This window comes from Rhinatrema bivittatum, chromosome 12 (genome assembly GCF_901001135.1).
Source record: "Rhinatrema bivittatum chromosome 12, aRhiBiv1.1, whole genome shotgun sequence".
Lineage (NCBI taxonomy): Eukaryota > Metazoa > Chordata > Amphibia > Gymnophiona > Rhinatrematidae > Rhinatrema > Rhinatrema bivittatum.
In genome coordinates, this window is record NC_042626.1 from 52800098 (window position 1) to 52826283 (window position 26186).

Here is a 26186-nt window from a genome sequence, read left to right on the forward strand (position 1 = left end):
GGCCGGAGGGGAAGAGGGCCCGGAGCAGCGCGCGAGCAAAGGAGAGGAGCTCCCGACTCCTCATTGTGAAGAACCTGAAATCCAGACCTGGCTGAGGGGGAGATTGGTAGGCCCTCCCTCTGTCTCTAAACCACCCCCGGAGAAGATGTTTGTCTAGTCCTCTCGTATATTAAAAAAGAAAAACCAGAAAGCCTCACCCCACATCTGTCTGTCCTCTGTAATTCATGACTTGGCATGCCACAAGAGAAAGCCTTGTTCTCTCCCTGGTGGGGTTCCAAACCTTTGCAGAGTGAGGCCCGGGAGCCTTGTACTCGAGCAGTGCTTTCCCGATAGACACCGATGCACAAGAAACCGAGGGGGGGGGGGGGGCATTGCAGAAAAGAATAATGCAGAAGGGTAAGCGCGCCAGGCCAGAGAGGCACTATGGGGGGGGGGGGGGGGGGGAACGGGCTTCCTGGCCGTTGGACCTACAGTTCAGAACCGGAAGCGGCTGGCAAAGGAGGCCTCTCTGCTCTCGACCGCAAGTGACTAATACAGCAGCAGGCTGGGGTGGGGATGGTGGGAGAAGAAAATGGAAAATGAATGGAGGTGAAGGAAAAGGGGTGGGGGGGAGGAGAGGCTGCCTGAGGAAGGATAAACAGATTACAATAAACAAAAGAAACTGCATTCATTCCTTTCCCTTGTTAAAGCTTTTTTCTCTTTTTAAATATTTATATATTTTCGTTAGCCACCAGCACACTGGAATTAGCAGGCGACGAATTGTCTTAAAATTCAAGATTTTGTGCAAAAAATAAAACAATGCAATTTGTACCCATTTTTTTTTTTTTTAATGCGGTTGTGCCAGATAAGAAATAAGCAGCCAGTGGAAGGTTACCGGAGATGACGAGTTCCCGGCACTCCAGAGGGCCCTGGGGTGCAGCTCCCGGCTTCTGCTCCCAGGGGGCCGCACAGGCCGCATTGGGAGTGGGGAAAGGGCGTCCATTGCGCGACGGCAGCACCTGGTGGACGGACAGGGAATGCACACGTACCAAGGCTCACGGTATCCTGATGTGATGCAGGCGGTTCCGATTGAACCGGAACCCCCGAAAGGAGCAGGTGGGAGGTGCTAGGTCAGAAATCCAAAAAAAATCCATCAGTCCCACGAGTCTCAATTTTACTCGGTTGAATAACACGCTTTTTTTCTTTTTGAAACGTTGAGAAATTCATTGTCCTTCCAGTGGGACCTTAATCAAAAAATACTTTTTTTTTTTTTTTGCACAGAATGGCAAAGCGTCCCGTTCTGACCAAGGCTTATAGAGCTGGGAAGACGTATCTCCAGTTGTCAGTGCCGGGGCATATCTTCCTCAGCTGGGCTGATGGGAGCCCGATGGCAGATGGCTGCTTACCGGTCCAAAATATCGTGCCATCATCCCTGGCAGGCGACTTTACAACCCAACAGGGGAATTATCACGCAGGAAAAACCAAATAAGTGAGCAACAAGGCATCATCGGAGAAGGAGAGGATAACGTAAATTGCAGGTGGAAGGGAAGGCGTCAGAGTCCATCCATCCTGGGCTTGACTTATCGCTCGAAAAAAAAAAAAAAAGAAAAAAGTGTCAGGTGACCTGATTCAAAAAACATATTGGAGACACTAGTATTACATTATTTAATTAAACTTTTACATGGGAACTTAAAAAAACCAAACCCAAACAGCCCTTTAAATGAAGTAGTGAAGGCCTCTGTCTACATCGGACTCTGACTTTCATCTGAAGCAGTAACTCTTGCCAGCAGTCATTCTCTGTTAGTGCCCAAAGCTAGGGGCACTCTTAATGTAGGAGTAGCTCTCTTAAGGAGGCTGTCACATCCAGGTTATCCTCTGGAATGGGCACCAACGGCCTCCTCCTTACACGGGAGGGGGTAATGAATTCTCGAGAGCGAGGTTGGGAGGTGGGGTTTAAGAGTGAGATGTACCATGTCAACATCTCCAGAGCTGATACCTTAGGGAAATCTAGAATATAGCTGGCAGGTGATTTTTTTTTGTTTTTTTTCTTAGTCCCTTGGCGCAGTCTTTGGGGCTCTGGAGACTCTTGTCAATGCTGCTTTTAACGTCTTGAATTTTTTTTTTTTTTTTTTTTGATAACTTCTAATAACTGGCAGCCAGCTTTGTCTTGTTCTGGAACATTATGTGCAAGCATAAAAGAAAGATATTAAGGTGTGGAGGGACTTGTCAGTCAATAATTAGAGAAGCAAATTATAGAGAGTACAAACTGTGACAGCAGGAAAGGACCCAGGTGGGCTGGGAAGCACACAGGTGCGTGATAGTTTGTGGGTCCTTGTTATGTTGGCCCTCCAGAGAATGCCGTCTTCTTCAGGGTCCGTACGACTGTTTGCCCTGTTTGCAAAAGTGCTTGTGTGTGTGTGCGTGTGTGTATTGCATTTAATGTCCGACTGCAAGGTGGAATGACGAAGGCCAGATGAGACCCAGCACCTGTCTTAACTCCCCAGTAATTGGGAGTGTAGTCTTCACTCTTAAACTGCTGTGGCTCTTGGCTGGCATAGGATGCTGGGCGTGGTAGCTTCCCGAAACTCTATAGAACAGAAATAACACTAAACAGTAATTTCCCGATTGTTTAAATTGCAGTAGAGCAGATGTAGGGCAAACCTTTTGACCTTGTGGGTAGCTAAGGCATTGGAGCAAGATATGCAAGAAAAGGGTGAGATCTGTCATGGGAGATTTATCCAGAGCAGTTAGACCCCCATCTGATCTGGGATGGTTTAGGGGCAGAGGAGGCTGCCCCTGGGGGTCCATCCTTTCTCATTTCTCTCCAGTTCTTTAACTTGGTCCCGTATGCCCCTTCTCCTTTTCAAAGCCCTTCCATGCCGGGGACGTGCTGCCGGCTGCGCACGTACCAGGGACCGCTGCGTGCTGGCCCCCCCACGCTGCGGTTTTCTGCGTGGAAGCATTTGGATGAAAAGCTTCTCAAATGATTCTTATTATAATCGGGGACACTTCCGGAGAGCTTAAAATGGCTTTGTAAGACTTGGATCAGGGAGAGATTACGCCACCGGCACCAGGAAAATGATTTCCTGCCTGCACAGGCCACTGCCTATCCCGTAAGCCTTGTGTTTAATAGGGGAAAAGTTTCCGGCTGGTGTGCAGGCTGCAGATTTGCCTCTGTGTCCGGGATTTCCCCCCCTTCCTCAGAGAATTGATCCCCCCAGATCTCTGGTGCCAAATTCAGGCCTCCCTGAATCTTGAAAGAGTGGCTCCCTCATCTGAAACAAGAGAGGTTCCCTCTGCGTTTGCCGTGCTCAGAGGACTTTGGTCACAGATGGAAGCTAGAAGCTTAACTCTGGCAGTCGGTAGCCACCTAGCCTTAAATGGGCGACGTGGACGTGGGCCCCTCCCCCCGAATGGAACAGTCCACGTTTCCTCGTACACCGCACTGAGAGGCCAAAAACCTGAACTTCAGCTGGGCATAATGCTAAGGGATTCTGCAGGGAAGGGGATCTAATACCCGCCCACTTGTGGTTGAGCACTTTGTGCTTGATAGTTTACTCTACTTTTTATCTTCTCTTCTGGAGGGCATCTCACAGGCTCGTTTCCCTGCTCTGATCACGGCATGGGCCAGCGTGGCTTGCAGTCTCCCGCCCCTGCTGGCCTTCACAAACCTCAGGCCGCCTTCTTGGCCCCAAACGAACTCCTGTGCAAGATTAGCGGGCCGGAAGCGGAGTCTGCTTGGGGGAGAAGGAAAAAAAAGATCTCCAGTTGTCCGAGCTCCTCAGCCCGAACAACCTTTTTGAATTCGGCAATTAGCGTGCAGCAGGGGGGGGGTGTTTCCCATAGTTTAAAGGAATTGAATCCCTCCCCTACTCCCTGATCGTGGTCTCTTGGGACCTACTTGATTGAGAGGCTTAGAGGCCTTGCAAGGCAGAGAGCCCACCTAGGGACGCCAGGCTGACCTCTCCCACCGTCCATGAAGTGCTTCGCTGAGCTAATCTCCCCTTTCAGCAGCTGGCTGTCTCTTTTTTGGCCCAGGCAGAGAGGTGTTAGCGGGGTCTGCCTGTTTTGTTTTGTTAACTCCCCGCTTCGGAGGATACTGGTGTGAGCCCGGCTGGAGCTAAGGTTTCACGGAGTACTCGGGAGGCTAATCGATTTGGGGCCGCTGGGATTTTCCACACTTGACCACACACTGCAATGTGAAAAAGTGTTGTGTGTTTGTTTTTTTTTTTTAATTTCTCTAACATCTAGGTTGCTTTCCTTGTAGGGATGGGCTAGCCCACTTAGATCCGGTCACACCCATACACCAGCCCCCACCTGTCAAACCCTGCAGCAGCAGAGTTGTTGATCCCTGGCTTTCTGAGTTCAGCCGCAGGGAAGAACTCAGCCTGAGCTTCCTCCTCCAGTTTCCCCCGTGCGGTGTCTAAAGATGTAGAAAAGGGCTCGTGACCAGTAACCCGAAGGTACAGGCTGAAAGTGGCGAGACTGTTGCGCACATTCACGTGGTGACTTGTACCAGCAGAGAGAGAGAGTTTAACCTGAGTTTTTGGTTTGCTTTGACGGTAAGCTCTTTCCTCCCTGTCCCCAGCTTCTGTCTAACCCAGCCATCACAGTGCCAGACATGGGCCGGGGGGGGGCAGTGATGGGTCTCCACCTCACTCTGCACACCCGAGTCTGGGTCGGTAGGGCATTGCTGTGTGGCCCCCCCCCCCCCTCCCGGAGGTGTCTCCGCTGGCTGGGCCGAGGGATAGAAGTCGGGCCTGGAGAGCGAGTTTGGAGCCTGTGTAGCAGTACATGCCTGCGCTGCCACGGAGCCTGGCCCCCCTTCCCGTGCATCTTTTCCTCCATTTACTGGGCACGGTCTCCCCTCTATCAGCGCTATATTAAAATATAATAATAATTTTTTTTGTACCTACTAGGCGCATTCTAGCTGCTTGCCTGTACGGCTGTGTCGTGTCCGCAGAGCATTAATTCTGGCTTCTATCGATCCGTAATTCCACTGCGGACAACCTGTGGAGGAGTAAACACATTTAAAGGCAATTTAGCATTAGAAGCCATATGTCCTCGGCTTTCATAGTGCCGGCAGGCTACTCATAACCAGCTGTCGAAATGTTAAACCGAAGGCAAGGCTGGACAGGCAGAGCTGTCAGTAGGAAGGTGATTTAGGAGCTGGAGAAAAAGGTGTTTTATGTCCTGTGGGTCTCCTTTGCTCGGGAATAATCTCCCCAAAAGAACTACGGCACAGGTCCCATTTACTGCAAACCTCATTTGTCCAGACGCTCGAGTTGGGGGGATAACCAGGTTCCTTGTCTCTCCATTTTTTTTCCCTTTACCACCTTTTCCCTCGTTTTTATTCCCATAAATTTCCAGGCAGATTTACTTGCGTAAGATCTGGGGAAAAAAAATACAAGCTTTTCGCTAGGTTTTCCAGTTGTGTTTTGTTTTGTAAAGAATTTTTAGATCGATTAGCTGTCGTAGGATACAGTCTGCGGTTGTGCTTCTGAGGAAAATCACTTTTTAAATTTTAAAAGGAGCTGTTTTTCTCCTCCTAGGGCTGTGCAGCATTTTTGATTCTGGCGCTTTCCTTTGCAGTTTTCTGAAGGGTACTGCTGAGGAGAAGGAGATCCCGATGGAGGAGGGGAAGCTCCAGCTGTGTTCTGCCTCTCAAGGGCCCTTGTGTGCAGAGAGGATCCCCTGATGGGCTCCGTGGCCTCTCTGATCTTGGGGCCGGCAGACTGAAACTGATTTTTTTTGTTTTGTTTCTGAGAACATCTTTATTTGCAGGAGCGGTGTGGAGGTGAAGGGGGAAGTGCAGTATCGCTTGATTTCCCTCCAAAATGTATTTCAGAAAACATGTGAAAAAGATGGGATCTTAGCACTCTGAAACTTCAGTTTGCTCAGTACTTATGTTTCTTGCTTCAGTTCCCGCATTGCTTTTAGTTTTTCAAAGCGAGGTAAACTGCAAAGTGAATTTTGTCTCTTTCCTTGATCTGTGGATAAAGGAGGCTCTTTGACACAGTTTTTATATATATTTTTTTCTGACCTAATGAATAGGATTGGAGCTGGGGTTTTTTTTTCCACTTAACCATGACTTGGACAGACTCACGGTGTCCGTATAATATAGGGTATTCCTTTTGCCATTTTAAAAAGAGTATTTCATCTTCAGCAAACTCAAATGTCGACCAAAATGAAATCCCCTCTGGGTATAGAGTGGTAAAATCACTTGAACTGCACATGGAGAAAAATAGCTTTATTTATTTTTTTTATTTTTTTTAAAGAAATGTTTTTGTCTCACCCCTGCAGGGCTCCAACACCTTGCTGAGGATATCACATGTGCATATTTAGTCTTGCAGTCATATGAGAGGGCAGGAGGTTAGGGATCCACCTCTGCACATCTGGAGGAAGGTCCCAAAATGCCAAGGGACTAACTTGTTACTTCAGAGTTATAAAACACTATATGTTAGTGCTGGGAGGGGAATTTCAGCCTGCCCAGTTTTTTTTTTTACTTTCATTTCCAGCACGTGCACTCTCTACCTGGGTCTCCTCAGCTATTTGCAGAAGACACAGACAAAAATCAGCATCAGTCAGGATATTTTTTTTTAAACCTCTGCCAGGTTATTTTGCAGGACTGTATGTAGTGTTCTGTTATGTTGTATAATTTTGTGCGTGCCAACATGAGAGGCTGAGAGCTTAGCAAGCTAGAACTTGAGCTGTGTATATAAAGAATTTTTTTTAGCATTATGCCAGGCCCCTCCCCTTTTCCCACCTGCAGGGACTTGCTCTGTATTGCAGTTGGACTGTTCCACTGTTGTGAAATAGGATGGGGGGGGAGCTATTCCTTCTGCAACTTTTTTTTTTTTTTTTTTTTTGTTTAAAAACTTTTTACATTTTGTAATATACCTGAAAATGAGAAATTGTCTATAATATATTAATGCAGGGGTTCTTAACCCAGCCTTTTGTAACCAGCTAGCCAATCAGGATCACCATGAATATGCATGAGATTAGATTTGCATATAATGGAGGTAGGGTATGCAAATCTGATCTCATGCGTATTCATGGTGGAGATCCGGAAAACCAGACTGGCTAGCTGTGTCCTGAGGACTGGGTTGAGAAACACTGTATCATTGTCTTGTGGGGCAGGATGACCACCTCACCCAGGTCAACCTGAAGAGGTTGCACCAGGCCTGGCTTAGGTCTGCCCCCCCCCCCCCACCCCCCCCCACACACACATTCACCCACTGCGTTGTAAGTTCTGACTTCCCAGAAGGAGAAATATAGGAACTGCATCTCCTTACGACACTAGGGCAGGATCAGGGCCGGTTCAGCCTGTCCGAGTTGACCTGGGTAAAGTGACAAACCTCTTTGCGGGAGGTACTTTATCTTGTTGGACGGGACACCTCCTGCATTTCACCAAGCCTAGCATGGGTAACGCTTTTTGTATAATAAGAGGCAACCTCCCAGAAGGCAGATTAGCTTCCATGTACAGGAGTTATACAAAGTGTTTTACATCTCCTTACCTCTTCCAAGGACATAGATCCCCCAAAAAGACATAAAATGCTGTATGGGAGATCCTTCAGCGGGGGAGGGGGGCCCTCCCTCTAGGTCCGCCCAATGACCACTGGCCCTGGTTTTCTAACTCTAACTCTGGCTTGTTTCTTGGCCTGCAGTGGCAAGGGGAGACTCAGGAGTTCTGTCCCAACGCCAAGGTCGTGCTGGTGGGCTGCAAGTTGGACATGAGGACTGACCTGAACACGCTGCGGGAGCTCTCCAAGCAGAGGCTGATTCCCGTCACTCATGAGCAGGTGAGGTTCCTCTTCTGCCTCTTTCTCTCTCTCTCACTGCATCTTCGCTGCGTCGTAAGAATTAAACCGCGTCAAGAACCGACCGGTCAGTCGGACGCACCGCAAGTTAGAATTGTAAGGCAAATTCACCTATGTTTCTGGAATGGGTTGAGGTCGTGTGTGGGGGTTGTTTTTTTTTTTTTAATGCAGTCAGCGTAGACAAGCGTAACTGGCAATGTCCTGGGAACCTGGAGCCGCCCTGCGCAGCCTCGGATCTTCCAGGAGCGGCCTGGAGGGACTGAGAAGGAAACACACCCGAGGTTAATATCATGGAAGGAAGGTACAGAGGCAGGAAACGGGCTTCGGGTGTTAAGCTGCTGAGCTCTGCAGGCGCTGCTGTGATAATATGCCCAGGGCCCTGGACGTGAAGGCACACTTTGTATTTTTGTAATACTTCCGGCGGAGAAGGGAGCTGCTTGTCGCTGAAGTGTGATCTAACCCGCTAATTAGGAGACTCGCGCGGAGTGCGGCCCTCTTTAATCCGCTGGCATTCCTTGCTAGACATGTAAATAAGAGCGGACTGGCTTCTGGTGGGTTTACAGAAGCTGTGGGTGAAATGTGATGCCAGATAAGGACCATAAGGCCTACCTTGTCAGTTTTAAATTCGCTTCCAGTTTCAGTGCTGTAGATCCCAGTCGATTTTATTTGGCTTTCCTTCTCTTGTTTGCGACCTGTTTCCTCTCCACTGCCTCTCCCGGGAAGCCGCTCCAAGCATCCGCCACTCCTTTTCGTGAAGAAACTACTCCAGAGTCTTCCCTCGCTGAGCCTCGGACCCTAGAATTTCTTTTCCACTAAAGGCTTGCTTCTTTTGCTTTGAGGGTCTCTCTCTCTCTCATCCCCCTGTCTAGGGTATACATCTTTGGCTTCAGGGCCTGTGTGTGCCAGCCCAAGCCTGGATGAACCACTTTGCCTGATCTGGACACTCCATACTAATAGGTTCTGAGTCCTAAATGCTTGTGAAAATTTCTCCAAACTCCCTGGCTTATTTATCATCGGTGATGGACGTAAGTGTTACTAGGCAACAATGTGTTAAGCCCAAGACATCAGGACGTGTTTAAGAAGACAAATTCCATTGTACATCCTGGGATAAGAACATTTTGCATACAGGAAGTTTCTTCACCTGCTCCTTCGTAAAGGGGGCGATGGGATCCGCTCTGTCTAGTGACTATTTCTGTGTTACTAAGCTACATTTTGTCTGGTGCTGTATACCCCAGGCATGGCTGAGATAGGAGCATACTATAAACCCGTAATTTCAGCAAAAAAATACCTCCATCACGTGTAGCGGTAAGAAAAACCCTTGTGGGTTAAGGGGCCACATCCAGAGAGCATGCAAGAGAGCACTGGGCTGAACCCAGGGACTGCACGTCACAGAATAACCCTTCAGACAATGGCACCATCCCAGGGCTGCCGGTCGGCAGGATTGCCCACTCAGTGGCCGCTGCCTGCTTTCAAACCGGGGGCTGGAGTGAAGATAACGGGGCAGAAATGTATCCTTTGCAGTTCCTGTTCAGTACTTTTTTTTTTTTTTTCTTTTTCTCGTCCTCTTTTTAAACTAAAGGGCTTGAGAATACTCAGTAAGAAGTGATGGCCTCTGTTTCTTTAATGAACTGATAGGCAGAAGGCACGGTTGCCATCGGGGTTTTGACGCGTACAGTATTGTTGTAGCTGCCCAGCTGGGTATGGTTACTTCGGATCGCACCAGATGCTTCAGGCCCTGCATATCCAGAACTAAACAGAGCTGTACTCTTGCCGGTTACCCGGTTTTTACAGTTTCGATGGTCTAGTAGGCAGGATACTGATATCGGAGTAGAAAAATACCAAAATAGATCAAAGCAATCCTGCTCACAATGCCAAAAGAAAGCCCAACTTATTGTGAAAGGGACCATGCTAGAGAAAATGCTGACTGCACCTATGCTGTGTGTCTAATGTCTTTTTCATGCATTTGTAATTCTAATCATTGGTCACTGAGCGTCTCCGTGTCCAAAATATGAAACTTTGGTCCATGCAACTAAAAATGCTGTAGGGAAACCTTTATTGATTGAGAGCATCTTCAACCACTCTCCTGTTCTTGTGAACTGACCCAACACTGATTGTGCTTCAACAACATCTGCATTACTACTAGCTGGTCACAGATTCTTCCATGGTAACGTTTTCCACAGATTTTTATTTGAAGTGATATCGTGATGAGCTTCACGCTCACAGAACTCCTGCTTGAAGTAAAGCGCCGGTTGGTATTTTCTTTACAATGGGTCACATTGACAATAAGTTGTTTTTTTTGTTTTGACATCAGCTGATGTATGCGAGTAGGGTTGTTTTCCATCAATTAAAAAAAAAAAAAAAGGCTATTGTCATGTTTTGTCATCCAAGGAAAATTTGATAAGTAACATAAGGTTTGTAACATAACTGCCGATTTTCTGAAGTCGGAGTCCTGCAGTGGCCTCTTGGTGGCTTCCCGCCCCCTAAAATGGTGGAAGTTGCAATTCGTTGTTCCTTAGAGGCCACCAGGTTGGCTGCAAGTCATCAAGAATGGTACAGGCTGAGCCAGGTCAGAAGTTTTTCCTGCCACAACATTTATGGATTTGTAGTCCTTTCTCAGAGTAGTCCTCAGAGATCTGTGGGTGCAGTGGGGTAAATTCAGGACCTCTCCCTGGCTTTGCTGTGCTCTGAAGATCCTGTTATTTTGTAACTGCTGTTTTAATTTCCAAGGAGAGAAGAGAGATTTTAAAGGTTCTTTGTGGCTCCTGTGTCTGGAAATCAGAGTAATGTGGGGGTGCCGTTACACTGTTCACCACCGAAGTCTACGCAATCAATCCTGTTGATACAACAGAAGCATTAATGCAGTATAAATGAGGAGTTAATTCAGAGATTTTTGGGAAAAGGGAACAGGGATGACAAAATGTTGTGTCCAAAATTAAACATGAGGCAGCTTTTAAATCCTAACCACTTTTCTGCAATGTGTATACTTCCTACAGACCCTCGTTTGTCATCCATGCTTGTCTTGACTTGATAGTAAGCTCCATGGAGCAGGGATGTCTCTTATGTGTATCTGGGTAGAACTGCATATGTCTAGGAGCACTTCAAAAATGATAAATTGTGTCCCAACCAAAAGCCCGTGCTCTTACTTGTCTTTTTTATTTATTCATTTTATTTTACTATCTTAAATTCTGCACTCTTCTAAAAAGATTCTGTCCAGGGTGGATCACAAGAACATCAACAAACAAAATACATTTATGCGATAACAATAAAATCAATAATAATTTAAAAAAAAAAAAAAAAATCAGTCAGACATTACATCCAATGTCTGCCTGGTTTATGAAAATCTCTTTCCTTGAACACACGTCTATTGCCTTATTTATATCTGCCTGAGGCCTTAATGAGGTTCTCATGAAGATCTACTATGCAGCTGTCCATGCTGTTTTCATACTTCACATGCCTGCATAGGGCTCTGAAGATCTGCTCTTCAGCTGTCCGTGCTGTATTCTGCTTTAAGGATATCGGTGTGATGCCTGCACCGGGCTCTGCTGAACATCAGCCCAACTGTGCCTTTCAACTTTGAAATGGGTTCATAATAGGGATGTGTATTTGCTTCACCCTAAGGGACAAAAAGGTCAAATGAGGCTATTTTCAGTTCATTCTGAATGGAATAGTCTTTCACAAAAATATCTGAAAATTTTCAGGTACATTTTGGTTAAATAAATAAATAAATAAATAAAATAAAAAGGCCTCCTGGAGGCCCTGCAATCCACTTTTCAGCCTTGGCAGCTGGGGCCTCCTTGGGCCGCTCTCAGTGCTGTCCTATTAAAAAAAAAAAAAAAAATCTGTTCCAGGGCCCCTCCCGCCCAACCCATGGAAATATTTGATGGGGACCTCCTCCCCAGCCCCATTTACCTCTTTCTGTTGGGGCCCTTAAAGCTGCAGAAGGGCAGGAGCAATCCTGCCCTAACTATTGTAGATTTAAAAATGGTGCCTGTCTCGGGTGCAGCCATTGCCATTATTGTTGTAAGGCCGTAATGAAAAACACATTAACTGAACCGAAAAGCAAAACAAAAAAAAGTCCCCGAAACGAAAATAAACAACCCAAAACATTTTTTTTTATTGCGCATCTCTAGTTCATAATGGAACAACTAAGCAGTAGGCATTTCAAAAGCTTTTGCATTAATATATCCTCAGCAAAGGCATAAAAGTTGGACAAAAAAGGGGAGACCTTAAATGATTTTTGATTACATTTGGTCTGTTCCCTTTTTCCTGAAGAAAGTTTGCTAGTATTGTGGCTTTAGTTAACAGGTCTTTTGTGGGTGTGTGTGCGTGTGTATTTACATACACAAAACTTCACATGGTATAAAGATACCTGTTTACTAAAGTTACAATACTAGCAAACTTTCTTTTGGAAAAAGGGAACAGACCAAATTTAATTAAAAAATGCTACCTTTTTTTTGTTTTTCCCCCTCCACTAAAACCTGCAGTAACTTTTGACTGGCCTTCGGATCCTGTTTATAGGAGCATGAGGAGTTTTTCATGTTCACAAGGTTAAGCCAGGCCGCTGAACAGTAGGAAACCTAATGCAGGTTAAGCTCTTGGCCCACGCCATGCTGCTCCCTCCTGCTAGGGAGGGGGGTTGTCTGTAGTGTGTGCATTAAGCTGTCACGGCGGGCTGCATTCGCTTTTAAGTGCCATCACGGCCTGCTTAATCCAGGGGCAGGGGTGATGAGAGGAAGGCCACGGATTGCAACAGCCTGTAATTGGATGCTCAGGCCTTTCAGCACCCTGAAGCAAGGCCTTTCAAGTTTTACAGACCAAGTGACATACAAGGCCTGGATTTAAAGAGGGAGGGGCGGGGAACAAGACGGCTGGTAAAGCGAAGGCTCTGGGCTACTTTTTCTAGGCTCAACCACTGTTACGAACTGAATGGATTGAGAGTTGGGAGGACAGGGTTGGTGGGGGAGAGAAAATTCTGGTTTCCATACATGGATTGCTGACATTTGTGTTCTTTCTTTTTTTTTTTTTTTTTCCTTCATCTGTTTCTCCCCCCCCCCAGGGCAGTATGCTGGCCCGGCAAGTAGGAGCTGTGGCCTACACCGAGTGCTCGTCCAAAGTGTCCGAGAACAGCGTCCGGGATGTGTTCCATGTGACCACGCTGGCATCGGTGAACAGGATCCACAAACACCTGAAGCGCAGCAACTCCAAGAGGGGACTGAAGCGGGTGTCTCAGATGCCCGGCAGGACTGATTTGTTGACGGGCACGGAGATCCGGAAAGATCGGGCCAAGAGCTGCTCTGTAATGTGAAACGCCAAATCGCCAACAAAAACAAAAAGAAAACGGACTGTAAATAATTAGTGTTTTATTGTTCGTTTTGTACAGTGACTGGCGAGGGTGTAGGAACAAAAGGCATCGTGCTGGTTGCTAGGCCAGTGTGTGTATCCAAGGCTTTATTTCACGCTCTAGGCCTGGTTGGGGAAGAAGGCCTTATCTGCAAATGGAGGGAGGGTGTGGGTTGTATATGTGTGTCCCCCCCCTTCACCTCCCCCGCAAGGTGGTTGTGCAGCAGCTGTTGCTAGGCCGGTTGCTTGAGAGAAGAACCAATTGGTTGAGGGCTTATTCAGGTGTTGCCACGCTTGATAGTGAATGGCACCAGGAGTAGAAAATAGGTGGGCATTGATTCTCCTGGAGTTGCGTGTCTCTATATATGTTATGAAATCTTAGGGTTTTTGGTAATGTATCGTGTCATTGGTCTGTTTGCGATCACATGATCACATCAGGAAGACAGCGGGCAATAGTTCAGGTTAATGGGCAGTAGTCTGCCTTATGAGGTCCTCGGACTTGATTTTGGCGTGGAGGGTGGTGACAGTTTTTTTTTCTTAATGGTTTCTCAACGTAAATGCTGACTACCCCCCTTTGCATGTCCGAGTGAGATGCTGTTGGCCCTTTGGGTGGGAACTGTGACTTCAAGAGGGGGGTCAACGTTATTGGTAATCGCTGCTTCCCATGGGGCATACTCTTTACGGTATAGCATTCAGTGATGGTCCTATGTTTGTTCTATATTGTGTGTGTGTGTAAAATACAGTTACATGATTTCCTGTATGTATACATGCATATATATATTTTTATATGTAAGTATATACAAAACTGTATACATACATTAAGTACATGTACACATATATAGTTTATCTATCTATAGATAGATATGCATACACATGCATATAATGTGTACTTAAGTTTTGCAATGACTCAGAGAGCTGTGTAATTGTGTTTATAGTAAGGAATGGTAAAAGGAGAAGAACAGACTGTGATTAGCAGCAAAGTATTGAAATTGCTCACCAGGAGCAAGGCAGGAAAATTACAGCTTATCTTGTTTTCTTCCCTGCGGTGTCCAGTCTGAACGCTTTCTCCATCACACTTTGCAAATCAATGGCTTTTCATCTGCCAGAATCCAGCTCTAACAAGGGTCAGGGCATTGACATCCCAAGGTCACCCAGCCCACACTGTAGCTGTCTCAGGTTTTTCTGCATTGTGGCTTTTATAAGTTTTTTTTTTCCAGATAGCTCCAGGGTATCGGGGCCAGGCCCAAGTGTTTTTTTTTTCTCCCGGGCTTATGGAGCTGGGCCCTCTTTAGAAAGGGGCCAGCCTAGTGACTCAGTAATGGCGCAGTGCATTGCTGAGCGGAAGAGCCAGGTTCTATCCCAGGCCTGGCTCCTGTGCCTCGGGCAGGCTGATCAGGGCTGGGGTTGTGGTGGCGCTGGTGTTCACAGCCCCTGGATAGGGAGACTCAGCCATCGCGCAGTGGAGACATCTAGTGGCCAGAAGTAGAATCTACGTTAGCTGGGTTCCAGAGAGAGAGCCACGGTTCACTACAACAAATGGGCTACTTGGACAGTTTGGGGGGGGAACCAAGGTGGTCGTGAATGAAAACTCACGGCGCTACAACCCAAAAGAGCCTAGTTTTGACTAGCTGGAAGTCCAAAAATACTTTGCTGGAGGAAATGGCCAAGACAAAAAAAGCACATGCCTATAAATTTAATAGGGCGAAATCAAGACTTAATAGACCCAAAATCAAGACTTAATAGACCCAAGGCCATTCACTAGTTCTAAAGTAGCCCTGTTTCAAGAACAAATTGCCTTTTCAAGGGCATGGAATTAATCTGGATTACATTATGGCCAGAGTGAATGGGGGGCTAGTGAACGCCCTCCCCCCCCCCCCCCCCCCCCCCCCCGCCTGATCTGAATCCAGGTTTGAAACCTCATATGTTTGACTCACAAAAGCATTGTCCTCCCTGCAGCTTTCCCAGGAGTATAGGCAGATCCCTGGTCTTAAAAGGGGGAGGGGCAGCCTGTAACCTACGACAAAACTCCCTTTCTACAAAATTGGACTGTCTGGTTCCGGCACCTTCCGCAGTGTTTCATAAAGCCATAAGCCAGTGGTGTTCCCCATAGCCCCTTCTGGTGGACAGAGAGTTCCTTGCAGTGATGCAGGATCATCTTGTGGTCTGGAATGACTAAACCTCTACTATGCAGTACAGAAACTTTGTTTAGATTGATTTTGGGTGTTAAAACCCAGAACCAAACCACCGTTATTCCCTCAGATGTACAGTTATGGCCGTCTATGCCCCTCCAGTTCAGTCCTGTTCTAAGCCATACCAGCGGAGGGAGTTGAATGCGTGTTTTGGGACGGCGATTACACATTTAGATGAGCTCGGCTTATTCCCCCCTTCCTCGCTCTCCCCCACCACCAAAAGGCTCCACATCACAGCACCAGTCTGGAGTTTGCCCCCAAATCTGTGGGGACCTCCTCCCTCACCTCCCCAGCAGAGAAAACATACGAAGGAAGCGAACCCAAATAAATGCAGCTAAGATCAAGCTAAAGGATAGAAGATAGAATCAAAAATACACAGCAGCTTTCTGGTGCTTGCTTTTAATTTATCTCATAGCTGCCATTAACTCGTTAACTGCTAAATTCCTGGAACCAAATTAAAAAAAAAAATTCCAATCGTGGGTTTTCAGTATCCTCTTTGGAGTTATTTAAACAGACCACACGTTACAGATAAAGATGTATGTTGTTTTACATTTTTTCATTGGTGTATTGCATTCATGGCCAGGATCAACAGGATCACAGGTCAGATTATTTTGAAAGCATTTTTTGTAAAAATAAATACATGCCTGCATTTAAAGAGTGATCTATCAGTGCACGTGCTTGGAGCGGCACTTGCTAACACTGCCCATCCTTTTTGCATCAGATCCTCTCGTTGGATTTGTCCACGACCCCCTGACATTTGATATCTTCCCTCCCCTGCCAGCCACCACTCTTAGACCTGGTGCAAACTGTGGAGTCCGTTATCACCGCACAGTGCTGCACCACGGGTTTCTGTCTAGCCGATTTAAATCCAGGTTTACCTCAGCATGGAGGTGCAGGGCCTGCTTCTCTTAGGGCATGGTCAGAACAGCATCTCCATGCATGCGTGGAAATAGGGAGGGGGGACGGACGGACCGGATTTGGCCTCGTCCATTTTAGGTAGAGCTAGGTCTGTTGGGCAACCCTACCTACTGCTCCTCCATTTCCCGTTCCGTACCCGTCCTAGAGTTATTCCAAAATACTGGGATGCTTGAGGGGAGGGGTCAGAGTTGGAATGTGTGTGTTTTGAAGCACAGTTATTATCAGACTTGCCTCTGACTCAGTCTACAATCATGTGCCTAACTACACAATAAGGAAATCACCACATTGACTTTTTTTTTTTTTTACTGCTTCATGGTCTGTTATTAGATTTTGTTATTCCGTTCAGCTGACATGGTGAGCAAGACGTTTTATCGAATAGTTCTGTCATCAGTTTATGGTCCAAAGGGACCAGTGGAGAAGACTGCACCACGTCGATAGCAATCAGAAGTCCATGAATAGGGCAGCAGTCATCATTTAGAATCCATCAAGCACAAGTGTTGTGGTATAATTGTATATGACGGCAGAAATTATTTGCAACCTCCAGCCATGGTTTAAACTTTTAAAGCATTAATTGGCACACATGTACTTTGACGTAGGTGCATCCCCGGCACATAGGTATTTTGCGGACCTGATGCATCAGGAGCACAAATCACTAGAAACTGAGAAAACACAAAATTGTAAAAAAGGTTCTTTTTTCCCCAAACCTTTTCTTTTACACAATTTAATGTTTTCTGAAGTCCTAGTGATATGTCCCTCCTGATGCAACAGGTCTGCGAATACGTACTGGCCGGGGCACCCCACCTACTTCAAGTACACGTGTGACAACTGATGCTTTAAAAGTTTAAATAACCATGGCTGGAGGTTGCAAATAGTTCTCTGCCGTCATATACAATTATTACCACAACACTTGTGCGTGATGGATTCTAAATGACGACTGCTGCCCTACTCATGGACTTCTGCTCTGTTTGTGTCTCCGTGTTCCCTTGGAAAGGCTGATCCAAGCCTGCTTTTGCCCCAGAAATAACGTAACAATGCCACCGATGAAAGCACAGGACTAAACGTTCCGTGCATGCCATAGGATCGAACCCAGCACTGAGTCAGCTTCCTTCGGGGGTGACAATGAAATCGTTTGGTATCGGGTGATTGAAACATCCCAGTCTGACACAACGCCCTTTTTAAAGCACCATTTCATACTTCCACCTTTGTGGAGGCGGCTTTCGATAGGAGGCAGGCATATGCTAGACAAGTTTCTAGAAAATAAACAAGTAAAACCTTGATTTTGAGATGGGCTTTTCTCTGAAATGAGACATGATGTCATCAGTGACATCACTCCTAAACTAGATTCCTCCACGCCGGTTCAATTGGCAAATTTAAAATCTTTATAGAAAGTTTTGGAACATAGAAAAGGAGTTTGATTACGTGGGTTGCAATTGAGTTTAACAGAATGTTGATCAGTGCCTGAAGAAGGGGCATTGCCCTTGGGGGGGGGGGGGGGTGAAATCTGAATAAATTCTCCCCAGGAAAGGAGTTTGGATTAATTCCGGATGTTGAAATCCCCCGGCTTAGTGCGTGGCAGCGGCCAAAAAAGCAGGACAGAATGTTAGGAACGATTCGGAAAAGAATGGAGAATAAAACTGAGGACTATCCTATAGCACAATTGCACCTCCAGTACTCTGTGCAGTTCTGTTCGCCCCATCCCAAGAAAGGTATCCCGGAACTAGAAAAGGTAGGGAAAAGTGCATAAAAACTGATATAGGGATGGAAGCAAGGTTAAACAGGTTGAGAAGAGGTGACGGAGAAGGGGATAGGACACGTGTTTCTCAAATCATGAGTGGGGTAGAAAAGGTAAATAAAAAATGGTTATTTACCCTTCCAGCTAGGAGTAGGGGACATGCCCTGAAACAAACAGGAAGCAGATTAAAATAAACTGGAGACTATGTTTTCACTCTGTGCACAATCAAGCTGTGGAATTTGTTGCTGGATGATGTGGTCAAGGTATCTAGCATGTGGACAAGTTCCTGGAGGAAGAGTCCACAAATAACTATTGGCCTTGTGTCCTTGGGGAAAGCCACCGCTTCTGCCTGGGAGCGAGCAGCATGGATCTGCTCTTTAGGATCCGCTGCATACTTCCCAAAGAGCTGGAATGGAGACAGAATGCTGGGCTTGATGGACCTTTGGTGTGACCCAGCGTGGCACGTCTTACTTCCTTAATTAAAATCCAGGCAAAAATTGTGAGTTTCTAAGGGGAGGAGATTAGATTAACTTTTAGGGCCAGTGGCCCCTAAAATGTTACTGCGTGCCAGTGGGAATGGTAATCTGAGGTACTGTCCAGCAAGGTGCTAAGGGCCAAAACGAGGGGCAAATAAGGAAAACACAACCTAGTGCCACTGCAGGGCAAGGGGTTAGCTGGGCTGGTAACGGCAGGCTCCCACGAATCATCCGGGTTGGCGTTGGCTGGTTACCATCCAGCAAGGCCACAGGGGCCTGGGAGACCCGATACTCCAGGCCAACTGCTTGCCGACTTTGCTAGCAGTTTAGATTTTTTATGAAGCTTGATGTTAGATTATGGGGGTGGGAAGCTGTTCTGGACTGGATTAAGTGTAAATACGAGAGACCCATTGAGGAAATGACAAAAAACTTGACTTGGATAAGGAGCAATATCTTACAAGCAATCATGCATTGTGCCTGGCAGCTGGGATTATATCCGTGCCAAACGGAGAGGAATAACTGGGGCATATTGGATGGGCCAGTTGGTCTCTTAATTTTTTTTTAACTGTCATTTATTTTTGCTAATATTGCCAGTCCATTTTGGTAGGCGTAGTCTTGCATCTACAGGTACCAGAATGCAGCGGGAGGCAGGGGTCGGAAAGCCAGGCCCGGCATTTCAGTCTCTCCCAGAAAGCGATCACTTGGGGGAGGAGTCATGGCGGACTGCATTACTGTAACGCCAAGGGCCTATCCCTGCTGTGCGCACGGAGGACAGAACTTGAATTGACCAAAAGCTCCAAGGCGTTCAGCGGCCGGCCTTGCCTTTGTTCAGTAAAAGGCCACTGTAAGCTGGCCAGGGGTGTCCCAGGGGCCCTCCTCCAGCGAGGGGCCGACGCATCCCCCCACAGCATTTCCGGAAAAAGCAAGATGCTGTCTCGCTTTACACAACCATTCTCAACTGCAAAATAGTGTTGCATGGTGCCTACCAACCCCCCCCCCCCCGCCCCCCGCGTTCATCTGACATGGCAATAAAATAATGAAAGATAATGTCCAAAGTATTTAACACGGTGCACAAGCCCCCGCAGAAAATAACCATCCGTCCGTTGTACGCCCCATCCTTACCATGTCATTGCTTGCTGTGCACTCTCTAATGCCTTTGACAGCAGTTTTAACTTAGACACTTTAAGTAAAATTGAAGAAATAAAAATGACAAAAAAAATGACATCCTTGGTTCCCTGTACCAAAAAATGTCCAACTTGAGTTTTACAGGAATCAAATAAACAACATGAAGAAAAATGTGTTTGTCTTTTTTTTTCTTTGCTGCTGTTCGGATGCATCCTGTGTCTGTACCTGAACATTGTCATCAAATGTACTTTTCATGTATTTACTCTTTTCCTGCTCCCCCCCCCCTCCCCTCCCCATGTGTGGCTTTAAGAATAATTATGGAGGTCCATATTCAGAAGCATTTAGCTGGCTAACTCGAGATTGGGGCACTAGCCGGCTAAATTCTAGCCAGCTAAATAGCGGGTAACTGGAAAGAGTTGTTAGCCAGCTAGCTCCGATATTGGGAGTTAGTCGGCTAAGGCTGGTCGGCCTGTAGACTTGTCCTAAAGTTATCCGGTTAAGGATAGCCAGCTATAGTCAGTACTGTGGCCGCACTATTGAATATGCCTGTAAAGTTAGCCGGCTAACGTTGCCATCTTGATTGTGGCTGAACATGGACTTGTGAATTTTATTAATATCATCCATTCGTATTTCACTCATTGGTCAACAAATTATTTTGTTAAAAGGTTCTGGCTCTTTTTTTTTTTTTCCCTGGGCTTCAGTCATCAGCAAGATGACATTTGGACACTCCCAGTGCCATTCAACGTTTCTTTTGGCAGGTTTCCCTAATAGATTGAAGAGGGAAAAAAAATAAATCTGGCCAGCATGCAGAGCACAAATATTTGGGAAGGGTGGCAACCTATGTGACTGGCTACTGGGCTAGCTCCTTGGGAATTGGAAAGGGCAAGGCTTGGTGGTGTTCACCGTTCTTTAGAATGGCAAGCATGCAAAAGCGAGGACCCTCCATAAAAAGCCACTCTAAATGCCAACCTAATTAAATTAAATGTGATGGTAATTAAAGAAGTAAATCTGTTGTCCCTTTAATTTCTTCCCATTATGAGCTGGCATTCTCTGAATTAATTTTTATTGTTGCCGTGGGAGAGCTTCAGAAGGCAAGAGATAAGATTATGTAACAGGTCAGTAAGTTTCCTTCTAGAAACAGAGAACTGGACAACGGATGAAGATCAGGAGGACCCGTTTTTAGCCCTCTCTGCAGCAATGATGCAGCGAGGAGCTCACATCTGGCTTTTCCTTCCCTGCCATGCCACGAAGGACCTCCTGTGGCTTCTCTCGGGCTTTCTGGAATTCCAATGCCACCATTGCCTCATGCCTTTCGCTGGAAGCCTGCTCACATCTCCTCCACACTTGTGTGTGCAGGAATATGTCCGTGTGTAACTACTGCGTTTTGAGCGCCTCTGCTCCCTTTCAGAAGAAGGCAGGGGAGTGCACTGCTCTCGGTGGGTTTCAGCATGCCACTGGGATTGCACTGAAGCGGGGGGTACGTGTATCGTGGTGCGCACTAATGCTTGGTGCCGCTCTTCACCACACTTGGTTTGGATAATAGTAAATCGAAATCCGGAAGCTCGGTAACGGTGCAGATGATGTACGTGCGATTCCTAGATCGGGTCTTCTAATCCTGGGGCTGGCCAGAGCTGGGGCTGCTGCCGTGCTCACAACCCCTATAGGGAGGGCCCAGTCATTGCACAATGCCAACACCTGGTGGCTGGATTTAGGGCCGAGGGTTGCAGGAGGGGCACTGGTGCATGGCTCCTGGTCATAGACCTCCTAGATCAGGCCTTGCAATAACAGTCTATGGACCAGGAGGCATACACCAGTGCCCCTCCTGCAACCCTCGGCCCGAAAGGTGGGTGTGTGTGGTGTGAAGAAAGGGATTAGATAGTATAGAGTATAGATGAAAGAAGCCCGGGAGGCACACACACACACACATATATATTATATATATATATATATATATATAATAAATAATATATGTGTGTGTGTGTGAATAAAGGGATTATATATTATATATATATATATAAATAATATATGTGTGTGTGTGTGAATAAAGGGATTATATTATATATATATATATATATAAATAATCCCTTTATTCACACACACACACACATATATATATATATATATATATATATATATATAATAAATAATATATGTGTGTGTGGTGTGAATAAAGGGATTAATTATATATATATAAATAATATATGTGGTGGGTGTTGTGAATAAAGGAGATATCTATATATATATAATATATATAATAATCCCTTTATTCACACACACACACACATATTTATATATATATATAATATATATAATCCCTTTATTCACACACACAAACACATTTGTGTGTGTGTGTGTGTGAATAAAGGGATTAATAATATATATATATATAATCCCTTTATTCACACACCACACACAATAGGAGGTAGAGATATATATAGAGATAGAGATAATCCCTGTAGTCACACACACACACACACACATATATTATTTATATATATATATATATATATAATCCCTTTATTCACACACACACACACACACATATATTATTTATATATATATATATATATCTATATGAGACCAAAAAAATGCCTGAGTAGTTGTGAGTAAAGGCACCCACCCCTGGTTGTGATTGTGCTGGAAACCCTAAGGAGCCTTAGGATACTGCTAGCTCAACAACCCCCAGCCCCCCCCCCCCCCCCAATCAAAAATCCAATACCACATGCTGCAAAATGGGTCATTGGTTTGCAGTGGATAGTGGGGCACTCCCTAGTTTCAAGATCACCAAAATGTCAATTGGCCTGCTTCGCAGCCCAAACCCTATGCCTCCTAGTCAGGCATCCTGGGTGCTGGCGGGGGTTGTGCCCAAGGATGGGCGCTGATGGCACCCTAGGAAAGCAGCACCCGTTCCCCCCCCGCCTCCCAGGGAGGTTTTACAGCGCGAGCTGCTCCACCGCGGCCAGGGATGTTTATCCACCAGTGAAAGTTACTACATCTCTCCTGCAAATGAGACGTGAGAAAAGCTGGCAGTTATTTATTGCGGTGTCTGCAGCGAACGCACTGAGTAATGATAGAAAGCCGTAATGGAGTGAGGGTTTTCTGCCTGATAATTTTCCGCTGGTTGAGTCGTCTTCGTGGCTCCCTGGCTTCAGTCTGTAAATTTAGATGAAACTGCAGCAAAGCACCATGGGGAAAAAAAAAGAGACTACTTTATCCCTCCCGCCCCCACTTTTTTTTTTTTTTTTTTTTACCAAGGCCTCTCAAGCCTGCCCTGGGGACCCACAGCCAGTTGGCTTTTCAAGATATCCCTGATGAATATGCATGAGAAATTTCACACAGACTGGGTCTCTGCTGTATGCAAATGTATCTCATGCATATTCCTTGTGGACTGTGTGCAAAGCAGGGAGTCCAACCAAACTGAACTGGAACCATTATTTGAAAAGTCTCTGTTCAACCTGACCTGGAATGGACCCACAAAAAAATTTTAGAGTTTGGGTTCTGAATAAGGGGTTGGGAAATCTGATGTGGTATATGTGCTGCCTCCAGAACCAGGATGAACGGCCTCCATCAATCTCTGGGAGGATTTACATTTGGGTTTGACAGAACAAAGAAAATAAGAATTTCAAATGTATTAAGGACTTGGAAATCCTTTTCTATTTCCTGCATGTTTCCGAGCACTTGTGGCTAAGGCTAGCTGTAACTCATGCGGACCTGGTCGCACATTCCACCCCATTTTGCAAATCATAGTTATAACGTGCCTCACTTATAGCTGCATTTTCTTGTGAACTGGAACCGAACGGGTCGGTTCACGTGTGCTGAACGGTTTACCAGCCTGACCCAGAATCAATCGTGGCTGGACCCAAACCAAAACATTTAATGGTTTGACTCCCTGAAAACCCAGCTGACTAGGGGATGACCAGGACAGGTTTGAGAACCTGTAACCTATATTATAAAGCAGTGGTTCGCGAGACTTCCAGCGATGACGTGCTGCTGAGAGAGGGCCGAGGGTCTGAGCGCCTGGGGGGATCAGCTGCCATCCTTAGCCTGCACATTATCATAGCAGGTGCCATTCTTTACATCTGATGTCAGCCCAGCATCCTTCCTTCATGCACAATTTTGTTGTTAAAAAGACGAAGGAAACATCTACAAGCCTAAAGAGGACAGGACAAGAAAAAATTGCATCCCAAGAAGACAACTCGGCATTGGAGCTTGGCCTTGCACAGGAAAACATATCAAATGCTTTGTTGAAGGCGCTTTCTAATGCAGTTGCAGAGGCTGTCAATGAAAAGTTACAGAAGATACCCTTCATGAAAAGGTGGAAGCTAGCCATAGCAATCGTGAGGCAGAGGAACAAAGTGTTGAGCAGCCCGGGAAGCAACTGGCTGCACTAGACATGGAGGTGACGCAGCTAAAGCAGAAAAATCGACTTTTGCACGACAAATTAGATGATCTCGAAAATCAAAGCTGGAGGAACAATTTGAGAATTGTGGGACTCCCAGAAAATATACAAGGTGAGGCCCTGCTCAAATGGTGTACCATAGCCCTTCCAGAACCATTATCGTTGGATATGTCTAATTGACAAATGATTGTTGAGCGTGCGCACTGCTTCGGGCCCTCAGGGGCTCCGGAAAACAAATTGAGGCAAGTTATCTTAAAATGTCTAAATTTTTTGGATAAAATGAGAGTGCTCAATGCATACTGCAAGCAAAGAAAAGAGTTGCGTTACAACGATCATAAACTGTTGATCTTCCCAGATTCCTCTGCCTGGTTGATGGCTGCTAGGCGCAAACTGATGTCATACTGCTCGTACTTGTTTGCCAAGGGAATTAAATTCACCCTACAGTTTCCTGCATACTTGAGAATTTCTCATCTGGGGGAAACCCACACGTCCCCTGCCAAAGTGGATGTTGGTGTGTATATGGTCGGCTTGACCTGAATGGTTTCCTACTTTTCCAAACGGAACTTTCATCTTGTGGTAGCTTGGCTATAGCGGTTTGTGGTTACAGTTTTAGTTAGCTGACTAAAGAGCGGATCCTGTTGCTTTTTTCCTTCTTGGTTTTCTGCTGTTCCCCGGAGCTCCGCTAACACAGCAGGTGGAACACGATGGATAAGGGAAGTGCGAGACCTGATTTCAAGATCTTTCTACTCTTACTATGGGTTCTTGTTGTTCCTGTGTGCAGTGTGGGAGATGACAGGAGTTTTTGTTTGGGTTGGGATGGGATGGAGGATGGGAAGGATACTTTTGGAGGTGTGAATGTTTTGTAGGTGTATGTGTGTGTGTGTGTGAGAGTGTGAGTATGAATAGTTTTCACTAGAGCTGTGGCCTGTGTTCGATATATTAGTGGAGGTGACGTGTCATTTACCCCATCTTAATATTATGGGGGAGCCCAGGCTCGGAAGCTCTTCCCCCTTTGGTACTAAATTTTCTGCACATTTGTCTATCCCTGATATGACATGTCTGGTTAGTTTTTTTTCTACTTTGAACATTGATGGTTTACACTCTCCTGTAAAAAGAAAGAAAATGTTATCCACTCTCTGTAAATGCAGGGTGAATGTTGCCTTCATCCAGGAGACCCATGTGGATGATCAGGAACATTAAACTCCAAAGGGAATGGGTGGGACAAGGTTTCTTTGCCACTTTCATTCCCAGACAAAGCCGGGGTTTGCCATACTAATACATAAGATATGTTATTATCTTGGGGTCTATCTCAAGCAAAAAGCTCAGCCTTGCCAATATTTATGCCCTGAATGTATACTCCCACTCCTTTTTCTCTGAATTGGTGGGCAAATTGGGAACTTGGGATGGTTACTCTTTGGTTGTTGGAGGTGATTTTAATATATATATATATATATATATTGATTGATTGTTTTCCTGCCAAGACACCGAAGAATCAGGACAATATCAGGCTTGGGTTTCTTAATCTAAGAGTTACAGCTTCTTGATTCCTGGAGCAAGCAGCAGTTTGAAAACAGGGAATTTTATTTTTTTTCCCCTCATGTCCATAACGTCTATTCTCGCCTTGATTGTATCCTTTTAGCAGAGTACTTATTTGGTGCTATTACTAAGAGTAAAATGATAGAAATCCCTTTTTTCTGACCATTCTTTAGTAATCACTTGTAGCTGTCTTGTTCGGATGGTTCAAAAGTCGCCTGCGTGGAAAATGGCACCACTGGTTGTATGAAGATAAAACATTTAACTTCCTGAGAGAGAAAAGGGAGGAATACAAGCAGTTCAGTCAAACCCCAGTTATCGTTCCAGTAGCGTTTTGGAATGCTGCTAAAGTTATTTTGTGGGTCATGTCGTATTTCTTATCTATGCCTGCTTTTTTGGGGGATTCCAGTGGGAAGAAACGAGGTTAAACTGAGTCAATTTGCAGACGATATGTCTGTTTGTTTGGTTTTTTTTTGTGTGACCCCCAAGTCTATTATGAATACCACTGACTCTTTGGAATATTCTCAGGATTAAAATCAATTATTCAAAATCACAGGCTTTCCCTGTAGATGTTATTGTGAGAGACAACTGGCATGAACCATTTCCAATACAGTGGGCTGGTAATAAAATGCGATATCTGGGGATTCAATTAACGCGTACTGTGGCAGAACTTAT

At 45.8% G+C, this 26186-nt stretch overlaps 1 protein-coding gene and 1 long non-coding RNA gene across 2 annotated transcripts in view; one reads left to right on the forward strand and one right to left on the reverse strand.

The window, feature by feature from the left end:
* Nucleotides 1-15977, forward strand: part of RND2 (Rho family GTPase 2) — a 60262-nt gene extending 44285 nt beyond the window's left edge. The window contains exons 4-5 of the mRNA XM_029572691.1: nt 7647-7781; nt 12856-15977. Coding sequence (XP_029428551.1) covers nt 7647-7781; nt 12856-13104 — 384 coding nt within the window. The 3' untranslated portion in view covers nt 13105-15977. The remainder of the gene's footprint in view (nt 1-7646; nt 7782-12855) is intronic.
* LOC115073829 lies at nt 827-11091 on the reverse strand. Its single transcript, XR_003852129.1, has 3 exons — nt 8409-11091; nt 4892-4989; nt 827-1565 (listed from the first exon to the last, which is right to left on the reverse strand). It is a non-coding gene; the product is annotated as an uncharacterized LOC115073829 (long non-coding RNA).
* Nucleotides 15978-26186: the final 10209 nt, after the last annotated feature.